The sequence below is a fragment of the Aulostomus chinensis genome, chromosome 4, assembly GCF_037954235.1.
Source record: "Aulostomus chinensis isolate RoL2024-O1b breed Wild chromosome 4, RoL_Achi_v1.0, whole genome shotgun sequence".
NCBI classification, from domain to species: Eukaryota; Metazoa; Chordata; class Actinopteri; order Syngnathiformes; family Aulostomidae; genus Aulostomus; species Aulostomus chinensis.
In genome coordinates, this window is record NC_141323.1 from 23,641,715 (window position 1) to 23,661,318 (window position 19,604).

The 19,604-nt window shown below is 42.6% G+C and overlaps 1 protein-coding gene across 4 annotated transcripts in view; it reads left to right on the forward strand.

Annotated features, from left to right (window-relative positions):
- Positions 1–19,604, forward strand: part of LOC147263938 (dedicator of cytokinesis protein 4-like) — a 130,475-nt gene that overhangs the window by 77,004 nt on the left and 33,867 nt on the right. For all 4 annotated transcript variants that reach the window (XM_086202316.1, XM_086202317.1, XM_086202318.1 and 1 more), the window contains exons 17-31: positions 992–1,145; positions 2,115–2,212; positions 2,853–2,936; positions 3,815–3,915; positions 5,496–5,577; positions 6,283–6,453; positions 8,540–8,732; positions 9,222–9,358; positions 12,546–12,680; positions 13,848–13,946; positions 16,402–16,496; positions 17,300–17,375; positions 17,729–17,829; positions 17,955–18,013; positions 19,405–19,553. In XM_086202316.1, the coding sequence (XP_086058442.1) occupies positions 992–1,145; positions 2,115–2,212; positions 2,853–2,936; positions 3,815–3,915; positions 5,496–5,577; positions 6,283–6,453; positions 8,540–8,732; positions 9,222–9,358; positions 12,546–12,680; positions 13,848–13,946; positions 16,402–16,496; positions 17,300–17,375; positions 17,729–17,829; positions 17,955–18,013; positions 19,405–19,553 (1,734 nt within the window). The remainder of the gene's footprint in view (positions 1–991; positions 1,146–2,114; positions 2,213–2,852; positions 2,937–3,814; positions 3,916–5,495; positions 5,578–6,282; positions 6,454–8,539; positions 8,733–9,221; positions 9,359–12,545; positions 12,681–13,847; positions 13,947–16,401; positions 16,497–17,299; positions 17,376–17,728; positions 17,830–17,954; positions 18,014–19,404; positions 19,554–19,604) is intronic.

Sequence of the window (19,604 nt, forward strand, 5' to 3'; positions counted from 1 at the left end):
TAAATCTCTCTATTCAACATGACTGTTTTACAGACCTTAAGTGACTCTTCTTTTCAAACATGTTGATGTTGACACATCAAAAGACTCGCGTGAATAAAAAAGCCAATCTCCTCCGTTTAAATCTGCTGCCTGGGTGTAATTGCAGCCTACATAGAAAGGGTGTGTGCATAAACTTCGAGCCATTGCATTACACTGGCAGTGAGGCACAACAGCGACCAGAGGTTTGATTATTTATATTGCTGGTAGCCTTGGGTTATTTAAGTAGTCTATAAAAACATAACTCCTATTTTCATTGTCCTCTTTCCTCATCGTGCTGCCAAATTTCCTCCTGTCAAACTGCTGATCTGAGTCTGGCAGTGTTAGAGGACAGCTCTTCTAGGCTTGCATGTTCCCATCATTGTGGGGGGAAAAGGCCCATGCTGATGCCAGATGGAAGTTGATGAAAAGCTCAATGAAACTGGCCTAGTTTCTCCTCAGACCCAAAATAGACACTGAAGAATCAGTCCAAACTGTGTGGTAGCTTTAGAGCTCAAACAAACTCAGCTGTGCACCCGGGCTGCAGGATGAATCAATAAAACAACAAACTCTGCCTCCTAACTGCTGTCATTTTGTAACTATATATATATATATATATAAAAAGTGTCAGGCGATTAAAAAATTAATTACAGGATTTGTAATTAATGAATCTAATTAATTGCATTTTAATCTAATATCTGCTCAAGGTCCCCAAATAGAATTTTAGGACATTATCAGAACATTTATATATATATATATATATATATATATATATATATATATATATATATATATATATATATATATACAGTATACACACACACACAACTGCAAAATCACTGTCATTGGAAGAAAAACACCGAACAGACTCAAGATACAACACCTTAATCAGATGGGCAAAGCACGCTGGGGCGAGGCCATGCAAAGTCTTCCATTCTTTGTATAAATCTGCTTTTCATTTTTGATTTGTTTCCAGTGTGAGGAGAACACCAGCTTGGCAGACTGTTCACGCTACCTGAAGCTGCCGTTCTCCAAGGCCAACATCCCATCCAACAACCAGACGCTCAAAGGCACCAAAGAGTCCTTCTGGATCACCAGCTTCCTCTGCTCTACAAAGCTCACACAGAACGGTAACATGGACACAAAGATCTGGGCCACTTGCCTTGTGAATTGTGGTGAAAACTGGACCCAGTTTGTGTCCAGTTCGTGAGACATTGAAGTATTGCTGTCAACTCTTCACAAAACAAGACAAAATCACATGTTGAAAGAAGAAAAATATTTTCACACTTAAAGTTTGAAAGTGAAATCTGAACAAACCTGTGAATATGCAAAGGGGGGCCAGGAGTAGCGTCCATCTTCCAACTAATCCACTTCAAAGGGAGCAAATAGATCCTCCTGTTCTGACATGTAGGATGGGATCTGTTGTCCTACTTCAGTAAACCTAGCTGATGATAATTTTTTTTTGTCTTAACTGAAAAAAAAAAAAAAATCATTGGTGCAAAGAGATAAAATCACCGTTATCCAAAAGTAATATTTACCTCTTTTGGTTGATTTTTGAATGCACAGACACAATGCCCGCGTCAGAATGCACCGTATTTGTGTCTCTTACACTGGTTGCATCAGGTTTACCATGTCAGGTTGGGCAATCATGCCACGGATTCCTACCATGTCTTGCTCCAGAGAAATGGAAAACTCAAATGTAAGCAGTAATAGAAAATATAGATATGATAGATTGATACAAATAAACACATTCTTTACATATTTACAGATAAAGTTGTGAAAAAAGGCACAGTTCGGGCTGAACACAATCAGAATTACATTGGATTACATTTTATTCATGCTCAAGAAAATTAGTTTTTTATTTGCTTTATCCCACTGCATGTGAAAATGTCATCTTCTGTTTGGATTCAGCAGAGTTTGTGGGGCCCTAATTGAAGGTTGAGGTGATGCTTTGTGATCCGACGGGCATGTTCCCCCTCTCGTAATCCTGCTCTTTTCTGTAAACGAAATTGAAATGTTGCTTCATCTCTTGTGTCACTTTCATTTTAGGCGTCTCCCTGTTTCACTGTTTCATCTCTCCATACATTGTCTCTTCACAGGAGATATGCTCGACTTGTTGAAGTGGCGAGCACACCCTGAAAGAATCAACGACAGCCTCTCAAAGCTGAAGGAGATCGATGGCTCAGAGATAGTCAAAGTAGGTCCACAGTCACCTCCTCAGCTCTGAGCTGCTGCTGCTGCTATACCGGCATTAAGCCTGGTTTCTGCTTCTGCGTCGCGCGACTTTACGCGGACACTACGCCGTAGCCTGACGTGCACCTCCGAAAAATCCTGACTACGCGTCGCATCAATGCGTCGTGACGTGAACGTCAAGGACTGTGATTGGTCCGCTCAGAGAAGGTTGCCGAGTGCATGAAGAGGTGGAAGAACCTCCGCGACAAATATGTGAGTCTCAATCACAAGAAGTCATTTTTGCCATGTTCAGAGTTTACTGTTTGATTCATGACAGCAAACAGTCGTTCAACGAAAAGCACTGGACTTTCTGTTGGAAATAGTTTTGTTTTGGAATCCGACAGGAGCCCCCCAAAACCATACAAAGACACAGCCACACCCCCTAGCAGCTTGGCGGTGAATTGCAGAGCAACGCGTACCCTCGACGCAAAACTTCGAACGCTCAATGACAGCGTAGGGGCTATGCCGTCGCCGCGGCGCAGAAGCATAAACCAGGCTTTAGAGGATTGATGTCTGATTTGACGTTCTGGTTGAATAGACTAAGTCTCATGCTGTAGCTGTGTGCCATCTTGCATGCATAGACCAAATATTCTTCTTCTTCCCAGTTTCTTCAGGACACGCTGGACACACTCTTTGGTATTTTAGATGAAAGTTCCCAAAGATATGGGCTGAAGGTGTTTGATTCTCTGGTAAGTAGGTTAATCCTTGTAATTTAACGGATCATTTTGAATTTCCTGTTCTCCTTCACATGTAAAGCAATATCTCCTATTTGAGTCAAACACAGCAAACTGAGACTTTTGAAGGAAGATTAAGTGATGCAACACTTCAGAGCTCGGTGAACTGATCTCTCCCCGGTCATGCCGTGCTGATAAAGCGCGGCCTTGCATTGATTGCTCTCTCGACGTCTGTTTCAAAACCAACGTACGGACGCGCTCGCTACTCTAGGGGTGGGGATGCCCATGATGAAAAGGTCTGCCAATCCGAGGCAGTTTCCCTTTCGTGGGTTTTAGATCAATGCAACAAGTCTAACGAGAGAGGTTAACATCCGTGGTTGGTTGAATGTGGTGCATCAACCTACACATGGGGTGTGCAGACTTCTCATCCACTTGAAACTTTTATGCATCACACGTTCCGTTTTACAATGTATCCGAATAAAACCAGCGATTCAGTAAAATATGTTAAATATGATTAGAGAACCTTTACATTTTGATTGTATTACTAAAATACTTTCACTATTTGTAAGAAGTAGTACCAATAGATTTACTACATCTCATATCAGGAGATAGTCTTTTTGTTCATCTCATTTGTATATGAGAATCTCGTCTGTTTCAAATTCATTTGGGCTTCTCGACACTTGCGCTTTATGAATGTTCGGCTATGTGACGTCAGGGAGAGAGAGCTGTGGTGGGGCTCACAACAACCTAAGAGACAGAGGTGCAGGGTTTCACAAAAGTAAAGTTCCGATGACATTTCACTGACGAAGTGAATTAAATATTATTTCAAAATGCCATCAAACTAACTGTCCGCATTAAGTTGCGATCTCACGATCTTCCTGTTTTATTTCCAGGTTCACATCATCAACCTACTCCAAGACAGCAAATTTCAGCACTTCAAGCCGGTCATGGACACCTACATTGAGAGCCACTTTGCTGGAGCTTTATCATACAGGTACACAATACTTCATCCTTCTCTCCTACAGAAGTGGCTGCCCAAAGCTAAAGCAAGCAAGTACTCTTTTCATCTCTGCAAAGTATTGTAATCTAATGAGGCATCACGTGGCCAGGCAGTGTGAGAGACCAACCGAAATCAGTGCTGAGAGGCAGCTCTGTACTTTGATTGTCAACAGAGGTGTGAATAAAATGCTTATGGTGCCCCCTGGCTGATAGACATGTAACTGTTCCTCATTTGTGTGTGTGTGTGTGTGTGTGTGGCTGTGTGGCTGTGTCTTTCACACTCTGTACCTGCTAAGATACCATGCTGTTGCTGTCTTCTCTTCTTTCGCACCTTTTCATGCATACACACACACACACACACACACACACACACACACATACCATATATACTGACCAATACGGATTCCTTGGGTAAGATGCCGATTTCAATATTAGGTAATAAAAAATTCTGATAACCGTTGTATGGGCTGACTACTTGTTTTTATACATTTTTCAAATAAAAAAAAAGACAAATACCTGCTTTTGATGGCTTAAATATAGTTTCAAACACTTGTTACAAAGATTTCAATTGAGGGGCAACACCCACTATCATCTCAGTAAACATAAAAAAGTCCCTCTGACAGTGACAACATTTACAGAGTAATACATTTATTGAAGTAGAATTCCTTGGTGTACAGTACATTGCACTGTGTCTAATTAAGAGGTCAGTAAGTGTATATGTGTAGGTAATAGGCAGGTGGACAAACAACGTCGTAAAAGCCTCTGGTAAAACATGATTTGAAATGCGCCTCTCGGATGTCCTCTCAACGTGCTTTCACATTTTTCTTTCCTCCATGAAGTTATAACTTCGACCAGAAATGTCTTTTGCCTATCACCGAAGCGTGACGGACACAACGAGGCACATCGTGAGAAATGGGAAACTTTTTTTTTTTTTTTTTTTTTTAACGTAAACAGGTTTGTGCAGCTATCATTGTTGGGACCTTCCAAGTATTTATATTCACATGGGCAGCCTAACCAAAGCCCTAATCCTATCCAATTGATGCCAAACCTTAACCTAATACAGTTCATACCTTAACCCTAAACTTTACCAGGGGTGTGTTAGGACTGCTCTTTGGTCCCTTGTAGGACTAAGGGTCCTGCTAACATTAGTGTTTATACCAGAAAAAAGTCTTGAAAGGGTAGCAAAGCCAGCCCTTTTTCTCTCTTTCTCTCTCTCTCTCTCTCTCTCTCTCTCACACACACACACACACACAAGCACCCATAAAATGCAGCTGACACCTTAAATTCACGCGACTATTCAATTTTAAAGGTGGGTGTCTGGATTTCTTTCCCATGTGAAAATACTGCAGGAAAATGATTGCCGCCTTAAAATTAAACACGCATAAGATTGTCACTTCTAGCTGCAATATTCCGATCAGCCGTAGTTATGAAATGTGCGTCTGAGCATTGTTTAATGATGTATTTGATTTTAAAGCCTTGCTCTGCTCCACTGATGTTCGCTAAACCTAGAGAGAGGAGTGATGTTGGATGTAGCTTGAGATGCGTGTTGACATTTTGGATGTGGCTCTTCCCTAGGGATCTGATCAAAGTGTTAAAGTGGTACGTGGACCGCATTGTTGACGCGGAGCATCAAGATCACATACAGCAGGTGCTTAAGGTGAGGAATTATTTCGCATAATACGTGCACAGGTAACAAGAAAGACATCCCACACTGTCAAGCTTGGCATGTACGCCTACGCCGTTACACCGCTAACTCCAAACTAATTTATTCCCCCGTAAGCATCTCGCCACTCATTATTCTCCTCCTCCATCTATTACGCTGCATGCAGTTTTAATCAGCAGGAATGCAATGCCTCTGGCAACTGCAATCCACACTGCTCAAATGACCCACGCAAGAAAAGCATTTGACGGCGTCTGAATGTGGTTTCCCATTTATCATTCACTGAACGCGGTCTGTACATGGAGCGCATGTAAATAACACATTAGTGAAACACTACGGACTTATTTGAAAGGGTTTTGTGTCATCTTCAAAAGATCCTACTTCAAACGACAAGATGTATTTGGACAGATGGTTTTATGCCTCGGCGTTAGGTAACGTCTACAGATTGTCTGTTTGTTCCATTCTCATGAACAAGATGTAAAGATGAAAGTGTTGGGTTTTGTTTCCAAGTAATTTGAATGATTAATGAATGTATTATTTGCTTCTAGGTAATTGGGGGTCTTAAACCTCCAATTCTGAATTAAATCATTCAGGGACAAAACTGTAATTGTTCTCAGGCCACTTTTGCTGACTAAGATAAGCCTGACTAGTTTGCCTCTTCATCCCCGAAACAACTGACAGGTCTCTTTCCCCGTCCTACAGGCCAGTGAGTACATCTTCAAGTACATTATCCAGTCCAGGAGGCTCTTCTCTTTGGCCACGGGAGGCCAGAATGAGGAAGAGTTCAGAGTCTGCATCCATGAGCTCTTCATGTCCATCCGCTTCTTCCTATCGCAGGAAAACAAGGGCACCAGTCCCGTTGCACAAACGCAGGTGTGTCTGCACTTGTATGAATTTGAATATTTTATATTTACACAACTGCGTGGATCTACTGCATGTGGATGGATGTGTGTGTCCCTCTTGGAGCATGTTATGTTTTCTTGAGGACTCCTGTTAACTCACTTGTGAAAGCTGAGAAATTGGCTGTGATTGAATGATTTCATGCTGCCAGAGGGGTCTGTAGCTGGAATAAGAATTCTGTGGCAGCTTTTCCTTCTCCGGTGGGAAGCCTGCACAGCAGGGCAGCCGCTCCGAAAGATTCTGAACAAGACCAAAACAAACAAGCTAAAGACACCAATGATAATTCTAATTACACACCAGAAACATCTGAGAGTCTGTCTGCACCCTCTGGGTGGGCGTACCTGTTGTTTTGCCTTCACATGTGTGTGTGCACATCTGCTTCTCCTCTTTCCATGTCCTTTTTATCCTCCTCCTCATTGTCTTCCTTGGCTATTCAATTTTCATATTTGCGTTTCCCATTCAAATTAGCGCGTTAATGATTAAGTTCTTAAAATCCGTTATTTTCGTCTCGCCCGTGTGAACCCCAAACATATGTTGCGTCTTTGCTTTAGAGGAGAAAAGAGTCATAATCCCTCCATTCGTCCTATTATCCCACCAGGTAACAATCAAGATAATTACAAACAGGATTCATGACTATGATGAAGGAGACAATCAAGAGACAGACGGAAAATGAGGAGTCCTAGTCACCCCGTAATAATTTCTTTGTACTTTGAGGCGGTGAGATGATGAGTTCCGCTCAGTTCTGATCCAGACATATTATTATTCTCAGCCCAGCAGTAGCTGTGGGAGGATGCAGGTCGGGCTAATGCTAATCCCAGCTAATCGGTCACATGTGGCACAAGTAGGTCCACGACACTGTGTTCCAAATGTCCCAGTCACACTTTTATGAAATAAGGGTAGGAATCACAGATCGTGACAGTGTCACGTTACAATGTGCTTTAATTCCTCTAATTTAAAACAATCGGTGATGCATAAAAAATATCATTGTCAGTGAAGAAAAATATCCCCAAAAACTCAAGGATGATGTATTTATGTACCTCATTGTGGTGTCATTTTTTTTTATTTTTATTTTTTTAAATTGACAAGTGGTGACAAATCTGTCCAACGAGGTTCAGTCTTAGCTTAGGGTCTCTGTTGAAAACCAACACATTGTAAAACTTACAATCATTGAAGATTAATAAACAAAATGGTGGCAGGTAATTGTTTCAGTCGCTGGAATTGACAATATTGATATTTATCACCATTGGATGGATATTTTTATTGCTCGAGGAGGTATTGTATCAACACCTGGCCCTGACCCTATAATTAAGAAGTTGCAAAAATACCATGGGAATCCAAGTCTGATGTCGTTTTTGGGGCTTTGTTGATATCAGAAGCATCTACCATGTGTTTCCCTTTGGCCTCGATTTGATTTCCAGCCAATTGTCACTTTATCTGAGCTTCTCTTTTAATGAAACACATCGGTATATTTACAGACGCAACAGGCAGCAAATTGCAATCTTCTTTTTTCCAATTGCGCGTCAAGAATCAGACAAAACATAAAAATCAGGAGCACTAGATAGAGAGCTACAATGGATGAAGACATTAGTCCCACTGGGGCAGCCGTTTAATCCACATAATCCCGGTCTGCCAGCGATGCCAACCGAATGGAGGGATTCATGGTGTAAAACGGGAAATATTTACTTTTGTTTTCCCAACAAAACGGCTCCCTACAGTCACAGAAGTGCGTGAGCTTGACGAGGATGCAGCAGCAGGCCTATCCTAAGAAACTTTCAGCAGAATCTCATCGAACAAACTGAATGGATTATTTCGTACAACCGTCAAGTTTTCCCCACTGACCTTCATCCCTTTCCGAGAACCTAAGATGAACATGAATGCAATGCAATGTCATGCTGATGTAATAGAATAAACTGATCGAACACACAGTAAGTCCAACTATATATTGTAGTTTAATTTGCAGCTTGAGCGCTTCTGGCCGTCAAGAAAGTGGAAGTGATTCTGAATTTATAGCTCCTCTCCGATCAGGTGTCCTTCATTGAACATTACCCTTCCTGCCTAGGCCGTGTTCCTGAGGACATTCCCGGCGGTTTACGATGAGCTTTTGAAGATCTTCACAGTGCGAGAGGTGGCTGGCTTCGTCAGGGAGACTCTGGGCAGCTTGCCAACCACCCTCCACAATGACTGCCCCCTGGAGGCTGTCAAACTGCAATGCATCGCCAAGACTGTGGAGAGCCAGCTTTACATTAATCCAGGTACAGAGATGCATACACGGTTTTTGCGCAGTAAGGTATGAACACACAATTAAAGCTTGTAAACACACAGAAAACGTGCGGGCAAATAAGAGAGTGCCCCAAAAGCTGTGCATACAGATTGTGAACACAAAAGGAACATAAACAACATGGGGGGAGATAAACAGATCAGAACAGCGAGATTTATCCACAATATTGAGACCATGATCAACAATACTTAACATGTTTGTTTTGCAAAGCAAAGCTATCAGTGCACCTCCCAGGGCATTCTCTTGAGAATGTTGTCACCCTACGGTGCATGTCAAAATTAAAATGCCCTCATATTTTATTTGACGTATTCCCTGAAAGGCTGCTTATTATGAAAAGCCCTCACGCAGACCACATTCATGTTACACAAAGTGATTTGTTCAGGTAGACTGAATTAAAAGTGGAGGTTTAATAGCGATAAATACCATTGCCTTTCGATGTCTGACAACTGTGTGGGTATTGCAGAATCACGGTGTATCCTGCTGCCAGTGGTGCTTCGAGTCCTCCAGGCCCACATGCAGGAGCAGCGGGACCTCATCATGTGCGCCCGCATCCTCACCAGCATGCTTTCCCTCATCAAGAAGGAGGAAAATGGCAGTACAGTAAGGGTTACAGATGTCTTTGGTAACAGGCCACATTTTTTTATAAAAAAAAAAATTGTTCTTGCACACTGACCTTTGTAGTACTAACAGAGTAGAAGCAAAGCCTGATGGCTATTTTGTAACTCCTGGCTCCTGACCACTGTTGTGTATCTCTCGTAACTGTCATTCAGCCAGCCTTGCAAATACTTTGTGACAAGAGCAATGCAGTAACTCTTGGGAGGAGGGGTTCCAAATAGCCATCAGGCTCTGCTTACTTACTTTAAGACAGGGCTAAAAAGATCCTTGAGCGTGCAAGAACAAATTAGTGCAAAAGAACACTTAATGTTTTACACGAATGATGGTTTGCTGAATACCAAGCAGCAGTAAGGAATTAAGTTCAGCCCAGCGCAAAGACGGGAAACAAGGGAACAGGAAAAGCTTTGTTCACTTCGATTTCAATCACTAACACCTTTGTTTCACCCATGCAAGAGTGGAAATTGTGGTTTTGTGGGGAATTAGCAGTGAATTATATCTCAGCTGGACTTGGTCACCTCTTAGTGACTGCATTTATTTAGTGCTTTTCTTGTCTTGTGACCTCTGAGGCCCTTTTTTTTATCACAATCAGCCATCTTAAGAGATCAGGGGGTGTTGGAAGTTCAATGTCATGCTCAAGGACACCTCGTTATGATCTTGAAGATTACGCGCTACCCCCAGTTTAGAGCTGTAGTTAGCAACTACTCGTAATGTTGTACCTCACAGAATACTAGACTAGGGCTGCAACTAATAATTATTTTAATAATCGAATAATCTGTTGATTGTAATTGCGATTAATCTGATGAATGGGATAAAAAAAAAAAAAGTTAAAAAAAAAGTAGCATTCATTTCCAACCCTTTATCCAAAAACAGAACTGACGGTGCAAATTCACAGTGCAGACAATGTTCAGAAAGTGCACAAACAGGCTGCTCCTTGAACATCCCGGAGCCGTTAAATAATAATTTGAAAAACCAACGAAATGAACGAACACAGAAAACATACACGTGTACTTTACACATTTACATCGTGTTTATATCATATATGTTTTACACAAGTGCAAAAACACAAGATTTAAGTTAAAAAGAGTTATGAACTGGGGTAGGAAGGTTTGTAACCCTGTTTTTAATTTGTCCACGGGATAGTGGAGTATTGATTTTCAGCAAGAGCTGAAGATGATTACAGGAAACTGGTGCGATATTTCTTTGCACCTTATTTCAGAAAGTTAACACTTGACGCTTATTCATTCAATTACTACCATCATTGTTGGAAGTGCAAGCGGAGTTTATTAAGACACCGCATTTAGACACAGCTTAAGCTGCCTAAGTGCCACACAATGACTTTAAAATTGGATTAAAATGTACGACACACCCAAATATATTTGTGTCAACAATAACCGATATTGGACTAAGCACAGAATAAATATGTGACATCCATCGAGAATTAATGGGCCAGAAAAGGCAAGTGAATAAAAATGTGTCTTTAGTCTTTAAATTATACCACCCCTGCTCAACCACTGTCATTAATGAGCTAACGTTAGATTTATTAACTTTTCATGCTTGTCAAGCTGCATAACGACACCAGCACCAGACGAGCTTCCAGAGGGACGTTATGTTTCTTCTCTTCAAAATGGGACAAACATAGGATTCTGTAGCAATTCACGCCGGGGACACACCGGAGGCGGAAAGTGCCGCCAAGCGTCATTTCCCTTGTGTGCAGGCACCTGGCTGTTCACCAGAAGCACATTAATCCGCGTCCGTCAACAAGAAAGTCTGCTCCTCTCCACCTTTATTATCACTTAAAGAGCTGATTTCCATCCATCCATCCATTGTCTTCTGCTTGTTCCTATTAAGGGTCGCGGGGGGACTGGAGCCTATCCCAGAGGTTGGGTTCACCCTGGACAGGTCGCCAGTCCATCACAGGGCCAACACATAGAGACAGACAACCATTCACACTCACAGTCACACCTACGGTCAATTTAGAGTATCAATCAGCCTCGTCCCCTCTTGATGACTTTGGACTGTGGGAGGAAGCTGGAGTACCAGAGAGAACCCACACAGGAACAGGGAGAACATGCAGACTCACACAGAAAGATCCTGTGCCCGAGCCGGGACTTGAACCTGAACCTTCTTTCTGTGAGGCGACAGTGCTGACCGCTGCACCACCGTGCCGCCAGAGCTGATTTTTATCATGAATAAGTTTATAAGTCATCAGTTTATAACCTCATCAATTTATTGCGTAATGTGTTAATGACAATTGTACATGTATGTCCACGTCTTTAGGCGGCTATAGTAATGAGTTTTTAATCAATCAGGGTGTTTTATTTGAAATTTGCTTTAGTTTGATAGTTGAACGGATGCTCTATGCCGTTCCTGTCTCCGACTTCCTGCCTAACTTCACCTGCGGCTCGCGGAAAAAATAGACAAGACGCCAAAACCAACGCGGCAGAGCGCGAGCCAGCCTGTTTGAAGTATATTTCAGTAGGCCAATGAACCTTTTCACAATGGTCAATTAGTCTTTGTAACAGGTGCACTGGCAGCCATGCAGTCCAGTAATGAATCCCATCAATTCAGCAACAGCCATTGTCGGAGTGGCCGTCACTCTGAGCTGTGTGTGTGTGTGTGTCTGGAAATGTTCAGGTTGTCCAGGCTGCTCTGTTTGCTTCTGCAGGGATAGCTGTATAGGCGCGCGCACACACACACACACACACACACACACACACACACACACACACACACACTGACGGGCACCACATCTGAAGAGAAGTGACAGCAGTGACAGCCAATGTGCCAGCCTGCGACTCCGCATTATCACTCTGTCCAAACCCTGTCTGTCTTGTCAGGAATAGAGACTACAGGGGACATAACAAAAACACACACACACACACACACACCAGTTTATTTTCCACTCTCTCTTTCTGGGAATGCAGAATTGTTTCTAATATCCCAGAATCCTTTTTATCCTTCTTATTCCTCTCCGTACACCAGCTCAAGACTCATTAAGAGGTGCTGTTTTTGACTCAGAGTGATATCTATTGTTCACAATCGTTAAAAGTTTAGCTGGAATGACAAGGAGACAGTGACAAGCAAATAAGGACGCTTTCTACTCACGTCTTCATAAAGTAGTTCCATCACCTGCACTTCATTTCAGAGTGTGTATATCTTCTCCATTGTGCAGGAGCCGGTGGTTTCTGAAGAGGTGGAGCTGATCGTGGAAAGTCTGCTGGGAGTTTTACTGAGGACCATCCTGGAGATCAGCAACCGACCACAACCTGCTGGTCCTGCTATGCGACTGCAGTTTCAGGATGTCACTGTATGTGTGTTTTACGTTGTACTGTCTCAAAGATGATGTCTGCTGAGAACGAAGAAGGAACACCAAAATTAGATTAGAAGAAAAAGGATTTGACATTTGATTGGAGCTAAGAATGAACTAACAACCAACAAAAGATAATGATTGCCCCAAATGGAAATGTAATTTTATAGCTCATAATAACATACCAATAATAATGAGAGAACTTCTATTTTAATATCTTGGAAGGTCCTGTGAAATTGTGGGGCAGGGCATGAGTGGCCCCCTGTCTGGCCAGGGGTTTGACAACCCTGGTCCATTTTGTGTGTACCTTGTCTTAATGTTTAAACAAGTAGGGCAAGTTCACATTCTGTCCTTCCTCCTGGGGACAAAAAGAAAATCCTCATGCCGTCGAAAATGTGGTGGTCTACAGCCAGAGCTTGAGATGCATTTGTAAAATGACCATTATAACTTTACCAATCATACAGTAAGCTTTTTAAAACTCCCATCAGTGTAAGGCGAGTCTCCAGGAAATTATTATGTCAATATAATGTCCTCTTAAGTGATGGAAACATGACTGTGTGTGAGTGTGTGTGTGTGTGTGTGTGTGTGTGTGTGTGTGTGTGTGTGTGTGTGTGTGTGTGTGTGTGTGTGTGTGTGTGTGTGCGTGCGTGCGTGCGTGTGTGCGCGCAAAATTGTTTTGGGAATATCAAGTAATTATAGATTTTAAATAGAGTTGCTGCCTTGGTGATGGTAATTCCACTAACATTATTAACATTAACGGCAATAATTAAAATTTATAATATTACATGGCACAAACGGGGGAAGGTTGAGTTGGGTAATAATTAGAGTCATCATTGTGACATGATGGAGACACGAGGTGGGGTAGGGTTGGTTTCACCCATAATAGAGCTCTGCTAATGTTGCCACAATTCTTTCCCGTTTCCAGTTGAGGTTAATTAAGGGCAAAGATTTGATGAGTACTTAAGACAGCGATACACAAGACTATTCAGTCCCAAAGCTCCATTGTTCCCACATAACTACTTTCTACAGGACAGTGGGACCATAAATTACATTCTACGTTAAAAGTTTGTCTTTCGACACCCTGATGATCGAGATAACTGCGGCGTGTCACAGCCTTAATACTGACGAATACGCAATTTCTTCGTCTTCATTGTGTCATCCATCCAGGGTGAGTTTGTGGCATGTTTGTTGGCCCTCCTGCGACAGATGAGTGACAGACACTACCAGCAGCTGCTGCAGGCATTCGGCAGTAAAGACGACCTGAGGGTAAGACCATCATTGCTCTCTATTTACCTCGTCGACGTTGCTGTCCCTGAATCTGTCTGTAAAAATCAATCCATCTTCCAACAGGGCCAACTGTGTCATTCATACCCACTGTTGATCTCAAAACCACAGAAACATAGAGAGGAGGTATTTTTCACAGTATGAATTATTGACGATATAATTATACTTGCTTGTTTTAGTTAAACATGGGACTAACGGTGTAATGATACGTCGATGTAGTAGATGAATCATTACAGCTCGGCAAGTCGGCCTACAGGACGACGTATGTTGATCTAACATGGTTTCAAAATGTAATCAATCGATTGTATCGATACTAGGAAATAACACACTAGATTTAGGCATGGCAGAATTAATATAAATGTCTTTTTTTAGTACTTTTAATGATAAAGACATCATAGGTTTCCCTCTTCAGTCTGCCTGTTGGTAATGTAATTGCCACGCGCCAGCAACAGCGTGAATTTCAGAACAAAACATAGCATGGCGGATGACAAAGGAGAAGCTGGCGAGTGAAAAATGATCAAGCCATAATTGCGGTCCAGTGTGTGGAAATACTTTGGCTTTTGTTGTAGTTGCTCGAAATAAATTGCTTGCTGTTTATGGGTACGTATAAGCAAAAGTAGCAGGTAAACCTACTGTTAAATGAACCTGAAGAGATATTGGTTGCACTTAAATTTTGATATTAAATATTGCATTATTAGGGCCTGAGCCCCAAAGGGACAGATATACAGAAGGAAAGAGAGGGACAGAGATAAAGAGAGAGAGAAAGGGAAGAGACTGATGGACAGACGGGGACGTGAGCAGGTGGAGCTACGGGTGGCAGCTTGAGCCTCTTCAGGTCTGTAGCCTCCTCCAGCAGCACCCAGGATCTGGAACGAGGGGAGCCTGAAGGCTCTGGAGAAGAAGATGAGTTAGTAACACATGAGTATGATTTATGTATGACACATACAGGAGGACAGAGAGGAGGAGAGAGAAGCCCAGAGCATCATGGGAGATCCCCCAGCAGCCTAAGCCTATAGCAGCATATCTAAGGGCCAGCCTGAGCAGCCCAACTATAAGCCTGATCAAAAAGGGAGGTCTTTAGTCTGCTCTTAAAGGTCGAGAGGGTGTCTGCATCCCGGACTGAAACTGGGAGACGGTTCCACAGGAGGGGAGCCTGATAGCTGAAGGCTCTGGCTCCCAGTGTACTTTTAGAACTCTAGGAACCACCAGTAACCAGTAACCATGAGCTCTGTCAGGTAGGAAGGTGCCTGATTGTTGAGGACTTTGCTATGGAGAAAGTCACAGAGCTGTTTAGCAAATGCTTTCTCCAGAATTTTGGAACGAAAAGGAAGATTTGATATCAGTCTGTAGTCGCCCAAAACTTCTGGATCCAGGGTTGCTTTTTTGAGAAGGGGTCTCATTACTGCCACTTTAAAGGACTGTGGGACGTAACCAGATAATAACGACACATTGATCATGTCCAAGAGAGAGGAGCCAATGAGGGGTAGAGAGTCCTTAAGCAGCTTAGTTGGGATGGGGTCTAGAAGACAGGTGGATGGTTTAGAGGAGGAAATTATTGTACTGAGCTCATGAAGGCTAACGGGAGAAAAACTGTCAAAGTGTACCTCTGGTCCTACAGCTGCCTCGAAGGTTTCTGAGGTTATAGGGTCCTTGTTGTCAGTTGATGGCGGGAGGAGAAGAATTTTCTCTCTTGTAAAGGAGAATTGTCATTAAAGAAGTCCATGAAATCTTTGCTACCCAGGGAAACAGGAATACTTGTTTCAGTAGAGCTGTGGCTCTCTGTCAGTCTGGCTCCAGTACTGAAGAGGAACCTGGGGTTGTTCTTGTTCAGGAATGAGTAACAGGAACAAGTGCATTTAACTCAGGCTGCGTGCGCACAGTATGAATGAAAGTGACTGTACCGATCGGACACAAAAATATTACAAAACTTATAGTGAACTGTAATTTGAGGTTTTTTTTTTAATTTACTGTTTATTCTTTGTTTTTTTAAGGTTTTGAGTCGTTTCATTTTAAAAAAAAGTTTGAGAACTACTGTGCTAGAGGAAGAAAAGCTGCAGTTTGTACAGTGTGTCATAATGTTTCTCTCCTTCTTGCATGTATTTACCCTCCCCTCCTTCTTGCTATTTGCATATAATCCCAATAATCAATTCGGTGGAGATCTGAAACAGTAGGGGTAATGTGCTCTTGTTAGCTTGATACCACCTAGCAGAGAGGGTCATTTTCCATCATCTACTTCTTTTTCCTCTATCAAAAGTATTCTAAGTGATGGTCTAGAAAAAAAAAAGTCAATGATGATATTGTTCAGTCCCAGAATTTTGAGTATGATGTAGAGCTCGACTGTTTCAGGAGCGTGGACATGACGCAAAGCAAGTCTGTTACCAGTGATGACATGTCTGCTGTGTTTGTGTGTGTGGGGGGGGGGGGCTGGGTGTTTTAGGACTTCCTTCTTCAGATCTTTACAGTCTTCAGGATCCTCATCCGACCGGAGATGTTTCCTAAAGATTGGACTGTCATGCGATTGGTTACCAACAAGTAAGCTTATCACATGCAAAGAATCAAGAAAGAAAACACAACAAAATTCTTGAAAAAAAAAACAACCAAAAAACAAAAACACTTTTGTTACCGTTGCTAGAACTGCTCTCAAAAGTGAGTTGATGCATTTTGAATGTAACTTCTAACTTGGAACAGTAAATTTTGCACTACTGCTTAACTCAAGTCAGTTTTATTTGTATAGCACCAATGCTCAGCAAAATGTATCTCATGACACTACAAGTAGAGCAGGTCCAGTACCACACTCCTTCAGTGACTATCAAGTTGATCCGGGCTCAATGGGAATGGCCATCTGCTTTGATCGGTTCGGGCGAAAGAGAGCAGGGTAGAGACAAATACAGATAATGAAGACAGATATACAGAAGGAAAGAGAGGGACAGAGGTGAAGAGGGAGAGAAAGGGGAAGAGAATGATGGACAGACGGGGATGTGATGCTTACAGTGGCAGCTTGAGCCTCTTAAGGTCTGGAGCCTCCTCCATCAGCACCCAGGATCTGGGATGTGGGGAAGCCCGGAGGCAGCCCTGACGATAAGCTTTATCAAAAGGAAGGTCTTAAGTCTGTTCTTAAAAAAATAGAGGGGGTGTCTGCATCCCGGTTACTGCAAAAATAGTGGAGTTGCAGTAACATATTTCTTAGTAATGCTTAATAAAACTACTCCTCTACATGATCACACCACAAACAGACCTTTGTCTGAATTGTTCAAAGTGATATTTTTCCTCCAAGATGACACTGTAACCTTTTCTCTCTCTCTCTCTCTCTCTCCCTCTCTCTCCTTTGCCTCAAGTGTCATTATCACAACAGTCCTCTATCTATCTGATGCTCTTAGGAAAAACTTCCTCAATGACAAGTTTGACTACAAGGTAAGAAAATGTGCGTCAGTCTCTGCGCGCATGCGTGCCCGTATGTATTTTAGCAGCACGACAGCAACTCAAAAGCTGTTGGGAGTCTCAAACGACCTGACTTCTAAAAGGCTGCAACAACATTTCTGCTGGAGCTTTATTCCAAAACAAAAGCTGTCAGAGATGCACAGCCATCAAATAAAGAGGATAAAAGCAGAAGGTATCAGCTGGCGTTGTTCAGCATGTACCGTGATAAACCACTGAAAACTCAAAAGTCAAGAATCCAAGGATAGATTACTCTCTGAATCCCTAAAAACGTAAAGTCGGCGGAATTTTTTTTTGCACATCGTTGACATTATATATTTTATTTTCAGGTGTGGGACTCGTACTTCTATCTCTCAGTAATATTTATCAACCAGCCTTGTCTTCAGCTGGAGTCCTTCTCTCCCTCCAAGAGGAAAAAGATATTGGAGAAGTATGTGGCTGTTACATATACGCAGCAACACATACCACATAAACAGACACACACTGTAAGATGAGCTCTTAGCATGCTGTTCTGTGTAGTCACAGTTGTTGTCATCATGTTATTCTGTCCTTTAGGTATGGAGACATGAGGGTGATGATGGGCTGTGAGATCTTCAGCATGTGGCAGAATTTAGGTAAAACCAGACTTTTTCAACTCAGTACCCCGACTTAAAATTTCGTACCTTTCGAATTCCTGAATCATAATCAGATGAAGCACTCGCTGAAATCAGTTCTTGAGATGCGATAACAATTTTCAAAATTCTCTTCCCTGTTTATCCTCCGTATTTTATTTTTTTTATTTTATTATCATTGCTGTACATGGCTATGCTATAAGAATTAATACTCTACAAAGAGGCGGATACATCTGCGCTTTTTTGGTAGAAAAACACACCAAAAAAAAAAAAAGAGTGTATTATAAATAGCTGCTTTCGTTCGGTGGAACCACTCAATAGAAGAACTGATTCTGACACATTAGTATGATGGCAGTGCAGACATCAGAGAAGGTAAAATAGAATTCTTTCTTTGCCACGGGTAGATGGTGCACAAAACTTGATCTGATGATTCAAAGTTCAGTTTTCTGCATGTTTGTAGACAACATGAAGTCACCTCGTCGTTGCTTTTGTGGTCTGTTTGACCACGCTGCGACCAATTTACTTTTGTATTGGAATAATTAATCCGTGAAACTATTTCGTTAATTTTTTTTTTTAAAGCACTTAAATCAATGTACCTGTCATGCCCCTGTGAGGACCCAGATGCGATCCAGCAAGCAGAAGTTCTCAGTCTCAGGCACAAACACAGGGAAAATAAATACTGTTGTCGCCGGATTTCGATCCTGCGGGGCTGCACGGGGCAGTGATGCGCAGGGCAGCGTCCTTAAAGTCACTGATTTCTCTCAGGCGTGAGCCCTTGATGCTGGCAGGAAAGCCAAACTTCCAGAACACAAGGAGATGACGCGTCCTTTCCGCCGGGTGAATAACAGCCAGGGAACAGACCATCGGAGAGTCGGAGGCAGTCGAGAGATCGTGAAACCAGCAGACAGGAAACTCAAGGACAGGCAGCTCGGTGTCAGGGATGGAAGGCGAGGTCAATTACCAGGGCAAACGAGCAGACAGGATCAGAGCAGAAACGGGTCGAAATCTTCCAATCAGTCCGAGGGCAAGGCGAGCAGGCAGGGACAGACCAGGTCAGCAACGGGTGATCAGTCCGGAACAGAGTGCTTGAAGGGCTTGCATAATGTGAAGACAACCAGGCAACCGGTGTGTGTGTGTGTGTGTGTGTGTGTGGAGCTGGAGCTTAAATACCTGGGCTGATGACAGGGATGAGCTGCAAGTGTGGTGGAGAGCTCAGGTGAGTGGAATTTGGCTGGTGAGGTGGGAGTGGCAGTGGAAAACCACTGGGCGAGGAGCTGGAGAGGTGACATCAGCAGAGTAGCCGTTATCGCAGTTGAAACGTTTGAATTAAGGAAGGCTGCTTTACAAGTGAGAGCCCATCTGCTACGTATGTTGACCACTGACTTCTTCTCCAGGGGAGCACAAGCTGAACTTCATCCCAGCCATGATTGGGCCATTCTTGGAAGTGACATTGGTGCCCCAGCCTGACCTGAGAAATGTCATGATCCCCATTTTCCACGACATGATGGACTGGGAGCAGAGACGTAGCGGCAATTTCAAACAGGTGATACATCTCTAACAGATTCACTTCTCTATGTTTGATACAAGAGGAAAA